At 36.7% G+C, this 18,654-nt stretch overlaps 1 protein-coding gene across 1 annotated transcript; it reads left to right on the plus strand.

Annotated features, from left to right (window-relative positions):
• The first annotated feature begins 13,319 nt into the window (after positions 1–13,319).
• On the plus strand, positions 13,320–14,096 carry LOC145252531 (uncharacterized). The gene has a single exon (XM_080112082.1). The coding sequence runs from the start codon at positions 13,320–13,322 to the stop codon at positions 14,094–14,096; it is 777 nt and encodes a 258-aa protein (XP_079968208.1).
• The last annotated feature ends 4,558 nt before the right edge of the window (positions 14,097–18,654 follow it).

Below are 18,654 nucleotides of genomic sequence, written 5' to 3' on the forward strand. Positions count from 1 at the left end.
AGTGCAGAAATGTGTTCACTACTTGATCACTGTCAGCTCTGTTGATCAGTGTTGTTCTTATATTGACATTCATTTAATTTAGAATGTTATTTGTTGTTTTGCGTTTTATGCAATTCCAATCCAGGTTAGAATGTAAGGCATCAGAGAGTTGAACAAACAAAGGGATAGTTTACAATACTGGTCTATATAACAGGTGTTTAATGTGTTTGTAACGTCTACATAATTTCTAGTTGCACTTGTGTCAAATGCATGTGAAATCATATACACATTGCTAGTTATTTTTATTTTATTTTTTTTTATTACATTTTTACCCCAAACAAGGCACATTGCCACTTTAGTGTAGGGGGCTACTATCAGGGGGGAACAACTACTTGGGTACTATGTAGGGATTTGGGCAGCAAGATGTCAGTTCACGTTGCACTTGAACTTCTGCATGTCAGTAGAGTTGGGGAAGCAAGGACCTGGAATGGAATACCAAAGTCTAGTGGTTCTGGGGAAGAAATTACTGGAGTAGAAAGATCTTTTACATCTAGGGATCTCTACAGTGTGGGGGTGGGATTTTGCAGCCTGTCGGGTCTGTCGAGGGTGTTCACGTTGTGGGAGCACAAGTACTTGCAGTTCATCAGAGTATTCACCATTAAAATACTTGTAGAACAGGCAGAAGGATGCAACGTTTCGTCGATGGGACAGAGGCTGAAGCTTAGATGCCAGTTCAGGGCCTATCAGATTTGTGTCTCTCTTTTGAACCTTGTCAAGGAGTGAGAGACTAGTAGCCGATGCACCCGCCCAAATATGACAGCAATACTCCATACATGGGCGAATAGTGGCCTTATAGAGGTACAGGATACTTTCGGGTGTTAGTAGTTTTCTATCACGGTAAGAGAGAGCCTACCTTCCTTGCAGCAGCCCTGGCAATGCCTTCAATGTAATTGTTCCAACTCATGTTTCCTGCGAACGTTAGGCCAAGGAGTTTGAAATATGTACTCTCAGATAAAGAGTCATTGGCCATTGCTATAGGTGGTAGAGAAGGTTTCTTGTAATTATTGAATGAAACTAGTTTAGTCTTGGTGGCATTGAATGTGACCATCCATTTTTGTCCCCATTCCACTACTGATTGGAGGTCATCCTCTAGTGTTTCTGACATTTCTTTAGATATGTGTTCATTTGTTTTCCTGTCATAGAGTGTGGTGTCATCAGCATATATACCCATTTCAGAGGCAATTTTGTCGGGGAGATCATTTATGAATATCAGGAACAGTAGAGGTCCAGGGATAAACCCCTGAGGCACTCCCGCATTTATATCATATTGTTTAGATGTATGACTGTCGAGGACAACCTGGATTTTTCTCTTCAATGATACAACACACGAACAGATAATAAATAAACTTAACTTTATTTACAAATCAACTAGATAACAGAGAAGTTATAAAGTGGTCAGTATTGAGGTGTGCGGTGTGGTAGATGGGTGGTATGGGTGGTGCAGAAATGCTTTCATAACTCAATCGCTGTCGACTCTGTTGATATTTGTGTTGCTATTATATTGACATTCTCTAAATTTAGAATGTTGATTGTCTCTTGTTTTGCATTTTAAGCAATTGCAGTCCAGGTCAGAATGTAAAACGTCTCATTGTTTCCAATTTTAATCCATTTTCAATGATCCCAACTTTTAATCGCAATGTAGGCTGACGTCATCACTTAGCACTAGCTAATTTTGAGCATTGCATGTGTGCACCTACATTTGATATTTTTTGGCATTGCCCATTACCTATCTAACACTAAGATGTTATGAAATAAACATTCAGAGTGTTTGATAACAAAATAAATGTTAAAAATATAACAATTAGTTTGAGTGGTAATGGAATTTAATATCATAAATATTAATCCAAATTAGAATGTATATAGATAAAATTTAATTTAGAATAACAATAAGATTGATCTCTTTCACTTTTTGGATAGCAGAAGTCCTCATTGCAGCTTTTATTGACCCGTCAGTAAAGACCAACTATGGAAGAATGGTATGTTCCCCTTTTGATCTGATGTATCCCACAGAAAAATTTTGTTTATCTTTGTAAAGAACTGTGTTCATTGACATACAATGAATATTTTGTGTTAACTTTTATTTTAATGTCTAAAATTCTAACACACGCAGTTATAATAAACATTATTCACACTAGATGGTCAAACATAGGGACATATATTATACAATCACAAGCACTAGATTCAATCACAGATATGCGGTTATAAATATATATATATATGCATGCATTATATAACCGACTTGGACACTTATACTTATAGACCTGGTATATAAACATCAGTAAACAATAGATTATTATTTGGAACAGCTATATAACACATGATTTGTGCTCGCTGACCACTTTTCAATTAGAACTTGGACTGTTACACACACAGTAAGTAAGAAAAACAGAAAATAAGGGTCAAAGTCTTGGAAAAGCAGAAGAAAAACATGTATGTATGTTTTGATTTTAAGTAGAAAATATAAGAAAATAGAAAAAAGAAGCTAATACAAATCAATGTAAACAGATAAGGGTTCAAAATGTAATATACATAGAAAAAAGGGAAAATGATATTGAAAAAAAGATTAAACTTTAATTTTGAAGAAAATAAAATAAGACACAAACAAAAATTCGTGGAAATGAAAAATAGAATGATCATAACAGATAAAGAGAGAAAACGGGAAAAAGAAAGCAAGGAAAAATAAGCTTATACATATGTTGCAAATATGAAATATTGTTGAAATTGTTTAACAGGTAGACACTAATTGTTTGTGAGAAGTTGTCAGATTGCCATTGTGGTGTTTAGTCAGGGGGTTAAAGTTCTTTTTAAAGGAAAGGCTCTTTTTTGTGTTGCAGTAAATTTTTCTGGAAATTGTACTTTGATGAAGGGGAATGTTTTTAAACTGAACTTTTTAGCCTTTTGAAAAAGAAAAAGAACAATTGAACGGTTTTGCCGTAATGATTTGGAAAGTGTTTATTTTGTTCTGCTGTATTGGGTAAAAGTTTTTAAATAAAAGGAGCGTGTTATATGTTGGTAAATTATTGTATTTTGACAGCAGTTTGCAAGGCTCAAAGTAATGAATCTATATACGTTTTTTGTTTTTTCGAGGATTTTTCGATCTTGTGTAGAGTTTGACTTGAACGGAAATATAGGGACAGTTTAAAGCATGAAAATCCGTTTTTTTCTGCCCAGTTTGAGCATAATTACTGATTGCATTTTACCAAATTAGTGCCTCCTAAATTGGTAAATAGGAATGTTCAAGACAGCGTTTGTTATAATGGTAAGCAAAGGCATTATGTTGTGAATCACTCAGGGAAGGGGAGGAAGAAATAAGGGAAATAAGATAAGAAGGCCGTCAATATGTAACAATTCAATAAGTAAAATGGGATCCCAAACGGGAATTATAGGCAACAAGGTACTATATTAAGTCTTTCTGATTATGTATGTGGGATGATCCTAGTTTTTTTTTTTAATTCTAGAGGAGATATTGGAAAACGTTGAACACACTATGAAACGATAGTTAAGGGTTTAGGAAGCGTTTTTCCTGGGCAGTGTAAAAAGGTCTCAATTATTATGTTCTCTGTCATAATCGAAGCCAAATATGACCTCGAGAACCTGAAAGGTAAAAATTTCCTGTTGCCTTCATTCTTAATAATCAGTTTGTTCAACAAAACTATTTTCTGAGGACCAGTTCTTGTTTACCTCAGCCGAGAAACACTTTGCATGAAGAGACATGATTACGCACATGTAACGAGCACCTGCGACGAACGAACGTCACACTATAGAACAGATGTAACTCCAGCGACATGCATCCACTGCTACAATGAACGAAAATTACTTCCTTATGTGAACGAGGTTCCTACCAACTTCAATAGCAATTACAACATGTTTTTCACGTATTTTAAACGCCAGAAAGTATATATGAATTTTGCTGTGGATGACGAAGTCTAACAAACATACCATCACGCATGCGTTTTATATATGTATTTTGCTGTGGACGACAAAGTCTCAAAACATTCCGTCACACGCGTTTTAGCTACGTATCAAAATCTTAAACTTTCTTCACTTTATCGAAATATCTTTTTTGCCATGTGCTAATAAAAAAAATATTTCGGCTTTCAATTTCATCATGGAGAATATGTAGCAACAAGCCCACTGCAAAACTCAAATAGCAACTCTCACGCTATTTCAACTTCAGTTTTCCACAATTATGGAAAGGAAAAAGCAACAACAAGCCTCTCCAGCATCATGTTACGCGCATCAAGCCTCTCCACGGCATATCAACCCTTTCCAGCAACACCTCACAGGATATCAAACTTTTTTAGCAACAACCAACACAAAGATATTCACCAAACACTGTGCACGTTTAGATTTTACAACGATTCACCTCACTGAAGTTCTCCGACTAACATGAGTAAGCTGCATCATGCACACTGATACACTCATCCTGGACGTTCAGCCCGTACCAACCCACTGAGTACGCCTGAGCACCTGAACAATGTTGACAACGCTCTCTACGGACGGACAAATGTCCTCGCAGACCCACTTGTGACCGTAAGCATGTAGTCAACACCTTTGCGACCAATGCGAACCAACTTCAACCCATCATGCTGACTCTTGCGCATGCTTCATAGACTCCGTTGCAATACTTGCACTCAAACTCATAACGTCATTCCTGTGATCATCCCACAGTTGTACAAGTTTGAACATTTTTTCCTGATATCCTTTAACGTCGCAACTATCTTTTCACCCTGCTACTTAAAAAATAAAAAAAAATTCTCTCTCATTCTCTATACAGTGGACATACACACACACACGCACACATATATATGCATATTTTTCTCCAATTTTTTTTTCTCTAGCTTTGAGCTAACTAGGAACTACTAATTGTGGGAGTTGAAAACTCCCAGCCTTACTCGATTGAGTAACGTTACTTGCGGTTGACTGGCTAGTCAGGAACACAGTGGTGGCCCATGGCCCCACCGGAGCGGTGTTTGTTACATCTTGACTGCTCGAAGGTCCAGCACGAAAGAGGAAGAAATATGGGGAACAGGAAGTGACGTATCTAGGTCGCTCTTCAGAGTTAAAGGGCGACAATCGAGTTAGGCTGGGAGTTTTCAACTCCCACAGACTTCTGTTATTTGGCAAAATTGTGGCTGGAAGGAACAGTCAATATTGGGCATAGGGAATAGAACGCACGAATAGCAGATGCCATGCAACAGGGAAAGGGATTCCAGTCTAAATCAAATAGGGGAACTATCAATGAATGGTGGATGACCAAAGAGAAAAGGAAGAATAAGGATGGGGTCTGATCTTTACTTTGCTCAGCAAAGTGTGGAAATCTAGGGATTGTTGCAATGAAAATAGTATAAGAGAGTGTAGAAAAAAATGTGAGAACATTTTAGAAAAATGTCACATTTTTGAAAAATGGCGATGAAGAGAATTGAGGTATTGGATCTCTGGCATCGTCGAGTCACCTAAGTGATATTATTATTATTATTATTATTGTATAAGAATGTAGATATTATAAAATAAGAATTCACATTGGTTATTCAATAACAAAAAAGTATTGGAAAATAAAACAATTAGTTTAGTTGTAATTGAATTTAATGGAATGTAGATAGAACTTAATTGAGAATAACACTAAGATTAACCTTTGAAGTTAGAGAGTTAAAGTTATAGTTTATATATATATAATGCACGTTGATCACAGAGAAGTCGTATTAGAGAGCAGATGGGGGTTGGTTCAAGAGATTCTATCTCGAGGTCTGTTAAAGCTAATGGACAGAACCTAGCAAGACAAAGAGAAACATACAAATCCGAGATGGGTAACACCAGGAAATAAAGTTTCATAAGATATAATCCTGAATGTTGATTACTGTTTTTTGGATGGAAGAAATCTTTATTCCAGCTTTTATAAACTCGTCAATCATGACCAACCGAATGGAAGAATGTATGTTTCTCTTTTGGTACAATGTGTCCCCACAGAAAAATGTTCTTCCTTGTAAAGATCTGTGTTCGCTAATGCACAATGAATGTATAAAACACTGACGCAGACACTCGTCTATTCGAATGACATTATACACACTGGACGATCACAGATGTATTCACAGATTATATAGGTATGTTTATATATAGACTTATTACACACGCGTTATATATACTGATATGCAACAGATTATTATGAGAGGCGTGCAATAAGTAATGCCCCTGACCCACTTCCAGTTGTCTGATCTAGCTGAAATTTTCATGTGCAATGATTTATATCTCTATGGCTTATGTGGCAAATTACAGCTCTGAACTAATTGTGGTTTCTGTTTTACAGGTGTTTGCACTGAGTCAGGTGTGAAATGGAGCCTGTTGAATGTTGAGCAGTGATCCGGTTTTTGTATTTGAAAGGACGCACACCACAGGAGACTTTTGATGAAATGAAAGAAACTCATGGTGATAATGCCCCATCATATGACCTTATAAAACGCTGGCATCGTGAATTCAAACATGGCCGGAAGTCTGTGGAAACAGCTCCCAGACCTGGTCGCCCCCCCCTTCTACCGTTGATGAGTCATCTGTCCGTCAAGTTGAGGCTGCCATTTTGGAAGATCAGCGCATTACTATTCGCCAAATATCCCAAGATGTCAAGATTAGTACAGGGTTTGTGGAAACTATCATTCATGACCATTTGCATATGCATAAGGTGTCTACCAGATGGATTCCCAGGTTGCTCACACCATTCTAGAAGCAAGAACACGTTGAGTGCTCGAGGATGAATTTGGAGATGTGCCAAGAAGAGGAGTCAAAGTTTTTCAAAAGACTGATTCCACAGGATGAAACCTGGGTCCATCACTATGATCCAGAGACCAAAGCCCAGTCAATGCAGTGGAAGCACTTGGACTCACCACCTCCAAAGAAGGTAAGAGTGCAGCCCTCCGCTGGTAAGGTCATGCTCACAGTCTTCTGGGACCAGGACGGAATTGTGATGACAGATTTCCTGGGAAAGGGTACCACAGTTACAGGAGCCTATTATGCTTCACTTTTGAGGAAATTAAGGGAAGCTATCAAAATCAAGAGGCGGGGCAAGATCAGCAAAGGTACCCTCCTCCTGCAGGACAACGCTTCAGTCCACAACTCGCATGTTACCAGATCAGAAGCACGGGCGTATGGTTATGAAATCCTTCCTCATCCTCCCTACTCTCCTGCCATTGCACCCTCTGACTTTCACCTCTTCCCAGCCATGAAGTTGCTTTTGAAAGGAAAGCATTTCCCAGATGATGCAGCTTTGATTTTTGAAGTCACGTCGTGGTTGGAGGACCAACCTGGGGTGTTCTACAAAAACGGTCTCCAGAGCTCTATCAAATGATGGGAGAAATGCATAACTGAGTGGTTCCTATATAGAGAAAGACTAATAACTGTGCCAAGTTTCGTTGCTCTGCTGCTATGGGAAATGGGTCAGGGGCATTACTTATTGCACACCCCTCGTATTTGGTGTTGCTATCTAAAATTTGTACCATCCTTATCGTCCTTGCCAAATAATTTGATGGTAGTCCTAGTAAAATACTGGGGAATTGACCAGTTTTTAAACAGGGAGTTGAACAGCAGCCAGCAAGGGCACAAAAATGGACGATAGTCTCAAAGACAGTTTGTAGGGCAAACTGTCAAACCCCACATCCTGATCAAGCCTGGTATATTTCAGAACTTTCAGGTTTTCTTCCTCATTAATACACCATGCCCACACAACAGATTCGGTTACTTTAAACGAAAAATGTCAGCTATATATGCGATAAACTAAGCCATTATCAGACTGGGCTCCTTTGTAAAATGTTCTTGCAAATGAAAGCAAAAAGTCCTGTAAAATTCTGTCGTTTATGGTGGCTAATTATTCATCACGCATCAGTGCTTGTTGTCTCAGCAGGATCTCTTTGTAGACCCAAACAAAATTCCATGACCACCTTTGTTTTCCAAGGAGTTCAGGTCAGCCTTAACTATAGTATAGGCATTACTATCCTCCGGCTGCACTGCCCAATATAATTTTTTGTATCACTTTTGCTGCTCCAAATTTAAATGAGAAAAATAAGGATAGTTTCTTTATCAAATTTATTGAACTTTGGCAAAGCACACGGCTGACAGTTGTCATAACAGAATTTAAATTCTGCTGTTATAATTTCTTTACTCCTCCTCATACATCTCATCATCCCTGATAGACTTCTTGTCTTTCTTATGCCAGTAAAAAACTGCTCGATTCATGCCAATTGGTCCAAAAGTAGTCTGAAGCATTCCATGTGTTTCTGTGGCATCTTTTCCAAGTTTAAAACAATTTTATTGCATATCATTCTTCTAAACTGTCTTCACGTCAAGATTTCATTTGTGAAATTCTCCAGCTGTGATAATCAGGCGTTAGTAGGGTGTATTTCAATTGCTGATGTAGATGTTCATCTGACCTGAAATCATAAAATTGGTCGATGATCTCATATTATATATCGCAATAACGTACTGAATTTTCAAAAGTGTAAAATTTTTAAAGTCTGCAAACTTATTGAAGGCACCTCGTAACAACTAGAAGATAAGATTCTCATTGCCCATCCATACCCCAAACAGAATCACGAAGTATAATACATTCTACCAATATCTATAATAAGTAGACCGTACAGATATATGGAAAAATTTCTTAATGTAAAGGCCAACACTAAAGGAAATGCTGCAAGTGTGTAGAAAAGACTTGAATTATTTTAACCACACATTTTTTTTATGGCGAAATTTTGTCAATTATCCACATATTCAACCAGGTCAAAGAATCTCATAATGCATGAAATATATGCATCTTTCTATATTATTTTTACACTCAATCAATGCTTTAAATGATTGCCATACACACTAATTATATCTTGAAATGACCTAAAAATTGCACTAGCGCTGGTCAATGTACAATCCTGTGTTCACCTAAATATACTTTGAGATGTTCTTTGAAAAGTTATTATTAAGATAAAAGTTATTCTTAAGTTGATAGATTTTTGATTTTGTTCGAAATATTTCTGGGAAATGATTAAGTACATTTTATAGTAGTCTAAATATCGTTACTATCTATATAAATAACGTTGTGTTATAAAATAACACGAGCGTATGGAAGCAAGGAGAACAAACGAAGTAATTTGGTTTCAACCTTTATTGAGGGTCAAAGTGAATAAGCATATATATCCTCAATCAAAGCCGGAACGGTCAGCCGGGCGTCAGGAAGGCCGAAATAGGGATTAGAGAGGTAGGGATCCTGGCCTGATCAGGTTCGGGCAGGTACAGGGGCCTAGATGCTGGTGTGGTCTAGGGATGACGTCCGGGACTGTGATATGGTGACTAGGCGCTTTGAATCAACTGCTGCCGCTGCTACTGCTGGATGGAGCTGAAGGGAACGGCTGTCGCTGCTGCTACTGCTGGATGGAGCTGAAGGGAACGGCTATTGCTGCTGCCGCTGCTGCTGCTAGAAAGTTGAGGGGAACGGCTGTTGCTGCTGCTGCTGCTAGAGGTTGAGGGGAACGGCTGTCGCTGAGCTGCTGCTAGATGGAGCTGAAGGGAACGGCTATTGCTGCTGCCGCTGCTGCTGCTAGAAAGTTGAGGGGAACGGCTGTTGCTGCTGCTGCTGTTGGAAGGTTGAGGGGAACGGCTGTCGCTGTGCTGCTGCAAAGAGTTGAGGGGAACAGCAGTGTCCGCTTCTACTGGTAGGGGAGCCTGCTAGGTTACCACTTTCCGGCCTTGTGCCACATTTTGCTGAGTGGACAGCAAATAAATATGATCTGCTGGAAAACTGACTTTCTCTCTGACGGCCGGCTTATTTATACAGCACGTGCGGACGTAGTAAAAGGCACATCGGCTCCGGCGTCAAAATGGCCGTCGTATTTTTTATTTGTGTTTGTTTTTTGTGCTTTAATGAATTGTAGAGAATTATCTGTTTGGTGTGTGTATGCATGTGTTACATCGATTTAAAGCTGAGAAAGTTGTGAATGTAACCTAGTCGGTGTCGTATTGTTGGGGTGTTTTGTGGAATCATTATTTGCGTTTTTATGCTATCTGAGTTGCGTTTACGGTAGTGTCTGTGATTTTTTATTTAGGTTTTTTCTTTTGCTGTGCAACTTTCTCTGGAGGTTTTCTATGTTGAAGTAAGGTGCGAGTTATTTTAATGATGTGTGTATCTAAAGAGATGGGATTTAAAATTGTCCTGTGTATTTATTGTGTTTGACTACGTTGTAACGGCGAACAGATTTGTCTTAGGGTCGCCATTGTTGCTGCCGTCATTGCCTTGCTGATTTCCGGTTTATTCATGGAAATGTGGAGAGATATGCGAATATAACAGTTGTTACATTAATTCACCATAATGATGAAGATCACTAGTAACATACTTCACTGATATTGCATACTTATGTATAAATGACAGGCGTGATCGTCTAGTTTGAATTTGTGTGCATATAATGCGTAGGTGTCGGTATTTACACAAAATACAATTCATTTAATACGGAATAGTTCTTTTTTACAAAATATATGCATAAATATTCTTTCTGCGAGAGACTGAGATAAGGCATATATAATATGTGCCTTATCTCAGTCTCTCGCCAAAGAACATCTCAAAGTATATTTAGGTGAACACAGGATTGTACATTGAAAAGGAAGGAACGAAACAAATATGTGCCACATATTTGTTTCGTTCCTTCCTTTTCTTGCTTGGTTGACTTGCTACGAACGAATGCATTTTCCACCAATTCATAACGGCAAAGTTATATTTTCTTTTGTATAACATATATTCGTTTTAATGAGTCCCCTCGAAGTTGACACGTTTTTCTCTAGAGTCTTACATCTTTCTAGTTAACCAGTCGAAATGCTCCCACGATTGGCAGCCAATTCTCCAACTTTCTTCAACTCTGACCGTCTAACCAACAGACTAACCGATTGCCTGGCCTGCTCCATGGTGTGAGAAATTCCTTTTACAGCCGCCATGTTTATTGTTTAAGCCACCTACACAGTTCTAGTAGGCGGCCCATGATTGGTTCGTTGAATGAGTCAAGTGAATTGTTTTTTGTTGTTGTTTTTTTTTTTTTGTATCATGCTTTTATTTTTCAGTCCACGTTAATCTCTCTGCAGGAAAAGGACTCACTCCAGGAAAAGCCTTACCAGGAATGGAGCCGCCACTCTTTCTTCATGTTATTTCACAAAACTGTTGGTGAACAAAGGACTTATATCCCTACAAGCAGAGACACCTTTATATTGCTGAAGATATCCTAAGTACAGGATGGCATCCTTTGAACTTTTCTTCATGTTTATATTTACTAACTATTGAAACTTATCTCAATTTAATTAGAGTCCGAAGCGACTCGCTTTATGCCTTATTATAGGCGCCAAAATTCTTGCTGAGAACACTGTGAATTATCATAGATCCTTTCGAGGAAAATTTGAATTACCACTCCACCAAAGGCTCCCTGTTTAGGGAGGCAAAACTTCCCCACCGTTTTGCAATGACTTTTTTTGCTGTTATTATTGAATAAATTTTGAGTTTGAAGGTATGGCTTTTTTAATTTGTGCATTTATTTTGCCTCTGCCAGGGAGTATTGAGTTTGTGAGAATTAAATTTCTTACATTCTTTAGTTTGCAAAACGATTAGTTGTTAAAATTTTTTTTATATATAATTAGTGCAAGTTCTTTATTTAAAACGAGCAGATTCCTAGTGTTTTTTTCTCCTTTTATTTGGCAAATTATTGTTTATTCTTCCTTTATAAGTTTCTACGTAATTGTTTAACGAGAAGATTTTAGAAGTGGAGTCAGAATATCGAATTCCAAGCCACCGTAGTCTGTTAACTAAAAAAAAAGTAAAAAAAAAAGAAGGACTCCAAGCAATTCACTTGACTCATTCAACTAACCAATCATGAGCAGTAGCAGTCTACTAGACTGTGTAGGCGGCTTAAACAAGAAACATGGCGACTGTAAATGGAATTTCTCACAATAAATATATATCAAATCCTTTCTTTGTTAGTTCGATTTTCAGATGTCAGATCCACGCCGCCCTTTGTTTTGCTAAAACCTAAATATATTTAAGAACTAAAATTCCTAAATCTTATATTATAAATATATATCGGTATGTCGCTCCCATTGACGTAGCTAGAGTAAACATCATTCGGAGCAGTCCGCTCAAATGTCACCCTACTGAACCTCACTTTACCCTATGCTGAAAGGTTAGCTATCGTTAAATTTTCATATATTCTCTATTTACTTCTTGACCGGTACGTTACTGCTTACACATATAATCAAAGACAAAATCCTATATGAAAAAAACAATCCGTCCAAATCCAAAGATTTTTTAAAATGTAACTGTTCATAAACTTATGAAAACCTTTTTAGGAAGAAAAACATAAGTGTATACTATGACGAATCACTTTGTAAATGGATAAATTAATTAATTATTGGTGTTATGAGGAAAAAAAGGGCGTTAGCAACCCAGGCCGAAAAAAAAAAGGAAAAAATCCATTACTGAGTAAAATCGGAAAAGATGGTTTGAAAACAAAAAGACACAGAACAGCCTACCTGCCTTATCAACTCATGAAATGAAGCGAACAAAATAAAATAAAATAGAAGGGAATTTTAGTGGGGTAGTTGTACCATATCCAGCTAACAAGCTCTCTATTTCCCCGATAAAAAAAAAAAACCGAAATCATCTTCCAAAAATCAAATACTTATCACCGAAAACCATTCAACAACACCAGACATATTGTTCCCCCACGGAAAAATAAAAAAACATCCCCGCCAGACACATTCATGCAGTTCAAACACCACGTGTCATATATAGACTTAAAAACGTTTTAAACGGATATTCTTCCCCTGCCAGCAAAAGAAAAAACCAACGTGAGTACTTGCTTCATATAAAAAAAACACACACACACACACAAAGTTTTTCTATTTTACCAGAAACATAAAAAAAAGAAAAAGCATAGTCTATCAATTTATTTTATTGTTTAATATATATATATATATATATATATATATATATATATATATATATATATTTTTTTTCTCCTACTACGTACAGTTCGATACCTTTTCTAAATACCCCACGCCACACGTGCTTCGGCTTAAATGTTCCTTTTCCTATTAGAATAGATTTTTTTTCTCGGTCCTCCCAGAAGGGATCCATAAAAGTATATTTCTTCATTTTTTTTATTTTTTATTTTTAGTACTTCCAATATTTCTCATGTTCCTTTGGCATTATCCTTCAAGTCGGATAACTGAATATTTTTTGGTCTGTTCCTTTTTTTTTTTCTTTTCGTTAGTTAAACATGTCCACCGTATTGCCTGCCTTTGCTGGCGACGTGCGAGTTTGGTTTGCCCAATTGGAATCCCATTTTTTGGCAAACAACGTGTCGGAGCAGACAAAACTGCACATATTATTCAGTGCATTCCCCGCATCGTTGACGCCAGTTATCAAGGATTTGATAACTGACACCCCCATTAATTCTACCTATGAAAGCATAAAGCGGGAGGTGCTGCTCCGAACGTCAGTCTCAGCAGAGAGGCGTTTCCAAACGTTGGTCCATGATGAACTTTTAGGGGACCGTATGCCAACGGAGTTACTCCGTAGAATGAGAGAACTGGCAGAAGACGTCCCGGCCGACAGTGCCCTTATAAAGCAGCTCTTCATTTCGAGGCTGCCATCTCAAGTAAAGGCAATTTTGGCACCTATGGTTGAGAAGCAATCTGTAGATACCATAGCAGCATCGGTGGATAGGGTGATGGAATTCTCTAGGGGACCTACCACCGCTGCAATCCCTCAGCCACAGGCTGAAGTTTTTACACATGCTGCTGCGACTGGGAATGCAAGCCGAGACGCCACGTCTTTGGCTATACTTGACGCTATTGAGCGTCTCACCAAAGAGGTAAAAAAATTAAACGCAACTAGAGCACCATCGCCCAGACGCCGCTACCGAGGTCGCTCACCATCTCCCCATCGCCGCCGCCAGTCTAACACGCCAGGGCTATGCTTTTACCATAGCCGTTTTGGAGCAGAGGCACAGAGGTGCACTATGCCCTGTTCGTTTTCGAACCAGGAAAACTAAGGTCTGGGGACTTGAGCACGGCAAGCTCTCCACCAGGTATGCACACAAACCGAGCCTATTTTATTATAGACTCGCTATCCAAGGCACGTTGCTTGGTTGATACAGGAGCCGCTTGCAGCATATGGCCGCTAAAACTCCTCAGTAAAAAACCACCAGTATCGCCAATCACACTGCAAGTGATAAATCACGTCGGGGTCACCATTTTTAGTGGGGTAGTTGTACCCCAGCTAATTATTTATCTTTTAGAACCCTCGATAAAAAACGACAAACTCCTTTTAACATTGAACCTTTGCAAGTCTTTATTCCATGAGATAATAGTGGTGGAGCTCGAAGTTCTTGAGTCAGGTCCACGTCGGACTGTCGGTGCTAGGTGAGGAGGAGAGGAAGGTGTGTCTTCGCTTGCAGCTCTGTGCTGACTGTTGGATGTCCCCTGCACTCTTTTTGGGGACAGTAGGATCAATGCGCCCTGCCTGTCGATTGGCCAGTCTATGGCCGAAGAACTTACAGGGAAGCATATACAAAGAGTATAGTTCATTAGGGGGGGTTGCTACATCATCACGACATGATAGTAATAAATGAATGGGTGGGAAAAGGAAATTACGAAGAAAAAATGGAAATAAGACACTTAAATAAAGGATGGAAAAAACGAACTGTGAGTTAACGATCTTTTTGTTCTATATTTAAATTTACACTAGAAAGAAAAAAAAACGGTACTTATATGCAGTTTTGTTACCGCGATTTTTCCGAATCTTCACGAGCGTTTTTGGGCAGATATCGAGCCGCTTAGCTAATTGAATTCAAGTTAGCTAAAAAGTTTCAATTATTTTTGTTTATTCAATTATTTTTTGTCCAAGTTCACACTTTAATAAAGTTCTTTTTTGCCAAAGTTTCTAGATAATTCAGATAATGAATCTATAAACTTTGTTAATCCTACACACGTGACAACGAACCACGTCGAGATAATGTGAAGGGAAACAAAGCAAAGAAACAAAATCGAATGTGGGATCAATACTGAACTATTAGAAAGCCACCTGAAAAAGTTCGTGTGGAGACAAATTCAAAGATCCTTTCGCCTGCATAATGAACCAGGTAGCTCAATATTATCCTCAGCTTCATTCCACTTTCTACGCGCCCTCTTCTCTACTTTCGTGATTATAGTTTGCTCTTGCAGCAAAAGAAAATTTGCCAACCACCCTATTCTCTACATTGAACGGGAAACGCTCATGAAAGTTAGGAAAAATCGTGGTAACAAAACTGTATAAGTACCCAAAAAAAAAAAAACTTTTATGTTATTTTTACAGATTTGTTTCATCATATCAAATTTGACATGTGTAAAAGAAACAGAAACTTTTGTTTCTTTCATTTTTCATTCTGGTTTGTAGCTGTATTTACATAAAACAAAACAAAAAATAAATAGAATAGTGTTACAAAGCGGGGACAAAAGCAATCTCAATAAATGTTTTATTAAATATCGTAACTCTAAGCTTACAATCAGGATTCGGTTCTGGGGTTTGGGAAGGAGTGAGTCACTCGCTCGACAACAGCACGTTTCTGCCCTTTTCTTTTTCAATCGACCACATCTGGCCTCTCACCACCAATATCACACTGCACAGTCTGAACGTCAGCAACACGAAATACATTTCAAGAGGATATGTTCACGACTCTTTTCTTTTTGTGTCTTCCAGCGAATTTTTCCCAGCTTTTATATCCTCCTATGTAGAAAAAAAGGAAGAGGCAGGAAAAAAAAGCTTCTCTCATCATGCCCTGCCTTCCCAAGATGTCCTTCGTGTATATAAATTAGCTAGCCACCCTTTCCTTCTTTCCTAAAGAGCGATGCAGATACGCCCGGTACGTTTTTTTTTAACCATATACTATTATTAATAACCACTTTAATTGATGGCAACACTTTGAAATTGCTAAAAAAAATTTCACAGTTTTTACCCCCCCCCCTTGTAAGATTTGCCAATACTGGCTAGGTGACCCCAAGTATGTATGTAATATATATATATATATATATATATATATATATATATATATATATATATATATATATCCACCACTTAATCTTTTCTTTTTAACTTTTTTCACAGTTAAAAATGAAATGTGTCATCGAATGATTTCAAATGTACTATTTAAAATTAAAAAATTGTGTTTAGATTTTTCTATAAAAATCGGCAAAAACATTCTTGAGTGACTAATTAATTTTTTAAAGCATTTATATTTTAGAAAAGATTTTTTTAAATTAAAAATTACATAATATATACTAAATAAATTCTATTTCCGACTATTTTCACACCTTAGCCTAGCTGAAATTTTTTTTTGGGGTGTGTGTGAAATTTTGTTACCTCTCTTTGGCTGTCAATCAGGGCGAACCGCCCCCAGCCTCCTCCCCCTTAGCTATGCCACTGGTCCTTTCATACAGTCTTTTTGCTATTGCAATATTTTTCTCAAATTACTTTTTGTTATTGAAATATTTTCTATTAAATAAACATTGACAATCGCAACCACTTTCGCTTCAATTAGGTTATCCACGATTTTTTGGAATACTAATATTCAACATTTGCATTTGAGATATTCGCTTGTATCTGATGATTTATCTGGGGACTATATTAAATTAGAAACGAATGTATTTTTTTGCTTGGCAACACAACGTTTGTTACAGATTAGTTTTCATAAATCTGGCTGTTAATAAATGTTGATTGCTCCACCTATTGACTCGGTCAGCTGACTTTGACATTATGACTTTGTGCCACTCACGAATAATTTACTTTACCTGCTGTTGTCTTCACCAGTTCCAAAGACCTATATCTCCTGGATTGTTTTTTAGATCATGACATTCAATCAGCACTAAACTGGACCTTATAGCAATGTCTTTTTGCCTGACGAGAGGACTGCGCATTATCTGTTCTTTTTATAAAGAATTATTTCCTTTTAAAGACAATTTAATAGATACTATTCCTGCAAAATATTTGATCTTATGAGAAAATAATAGCGGTTATTTTTAAGCAGTATTAATCCGAGTTTTATATTTTTATTGCCATTGTTATATTTCGATACTGTACTTTGTTTCTACCAAAAGATATAAGGGGGACTGGCATGCACTGCTGTAAAACCCCATAATTATGAGGTTGTAAAACACAACTGGGGAAAAAGCGTGTTTTATACGTAGGAGTGTTTAGTTAAGTCATCAAAACATTTCTTAAAATTCAATTCATATTATTTTTATTAATCAAAACTTTAATAAGGATTTATTTGGTTGTATTTTATAGAATACTTTCATGGTGAAAATAGCCAACCTTGAAAGTACGAAACACAATTTTACTTTTATATATTTTGATTTTTTATAATCTTCAATAAATAATGATAATACATATCGATTTGATATTTTTTCAATATTTTGATAAATTCAAAATGAATTTCTTTCTTAAAAGGCGGACATTCTTTAGAATTAAAAATGAAATCTGAAATGTGAAAGAAAATCATTAAAAGATAATTTCTTTGCAACACGATTAATTGTTATCATTTTAAACTAGCTGTACCCGACCACGCATTGCCGTAGCTCAGTCTAGTTAAAGTAAGCATTAGAGTGATTTGTAGCACACACACACACACACATGCGCGCGCGACTGTAATAATTTGTAAATACCATTTTAAAAATAGAATGATAACATAAGTGCATACACACAATTTTAATTATTTTATTACATCTATTTATTATTTTTATTATCTTATTATATCTGCAGTTTATTTAATGGAAAATAAAAATAATTTTAGCTATTGTTATTTTAGCTCCCTATTATTCAATACCTGCTGTTTGAATGTTTTGTATTGTACGTACATACACACACATGACTAAGACGTAAATACGATTGTTAAAAATAGCACGGTAACAAAGTGCATAAGCATAATTTTTATTACTAACATCTAGGATTAATTTAATGAAAAATAAAAATAATTTTAGCCTTTAGTTCAGTATGCAACCATCTATCTCAGAAAGTGGAAGATTTTGTTGTCATAAACGTTTTTCAAGCACTATGGATAATAATCAAAGTTTATGAAAGGCAAAAATTCTCAACTATTGAACTTCATAATTTTTTCGTTTGAAGATAATCATAGTATCATTACTCTTTAAACTAAAAATAACAATAAATATTTTTAATCATCTACATAATAATTCAGGTCAAAAAGGGTTACAAAGAGAGAAATACGTCACAGAAATATAGTTACAATTCACTATGTGCACATATTTGTTACACTAGGTGTATCAGAATTTTTGTAGGAATTTTTGACACCCCTAACACGAAACTGCGAATAAAATATAAAAAACTCGTAATTTCTCTTTTAAAAGTGGGTTGTTTATTTTCTTTATGGATTATACTTCCAAAATAAACTATTAAAGTTGTTTTAAAAGTAATAGAAATATTTTTTTAAAACAGTAATGAATTTTACGAACTCAATATTTTTCAATTTTTAAATTTTAAAAATCTATCAAAATTTTTCTATTGATTCTATTTTTACGATATTTTCAGGGTCAATGTGAAATTTTATGCTCTTTCCA

Source organism: Euprymna scolopes, chromosome 3 (assembly GCF_053919585.1).
Source record: "Euprymna scolopes isolate OS-2025 chromosome 3, ASM5391958v1, whole genome shotgun sequence".
Taxonomy (NCBI): Eukaryota; Metazoa; Mollusca; class Cephalopoda; order Sepiida; family Sepiolidae; genus Euprymna; species Euprymna scolopes.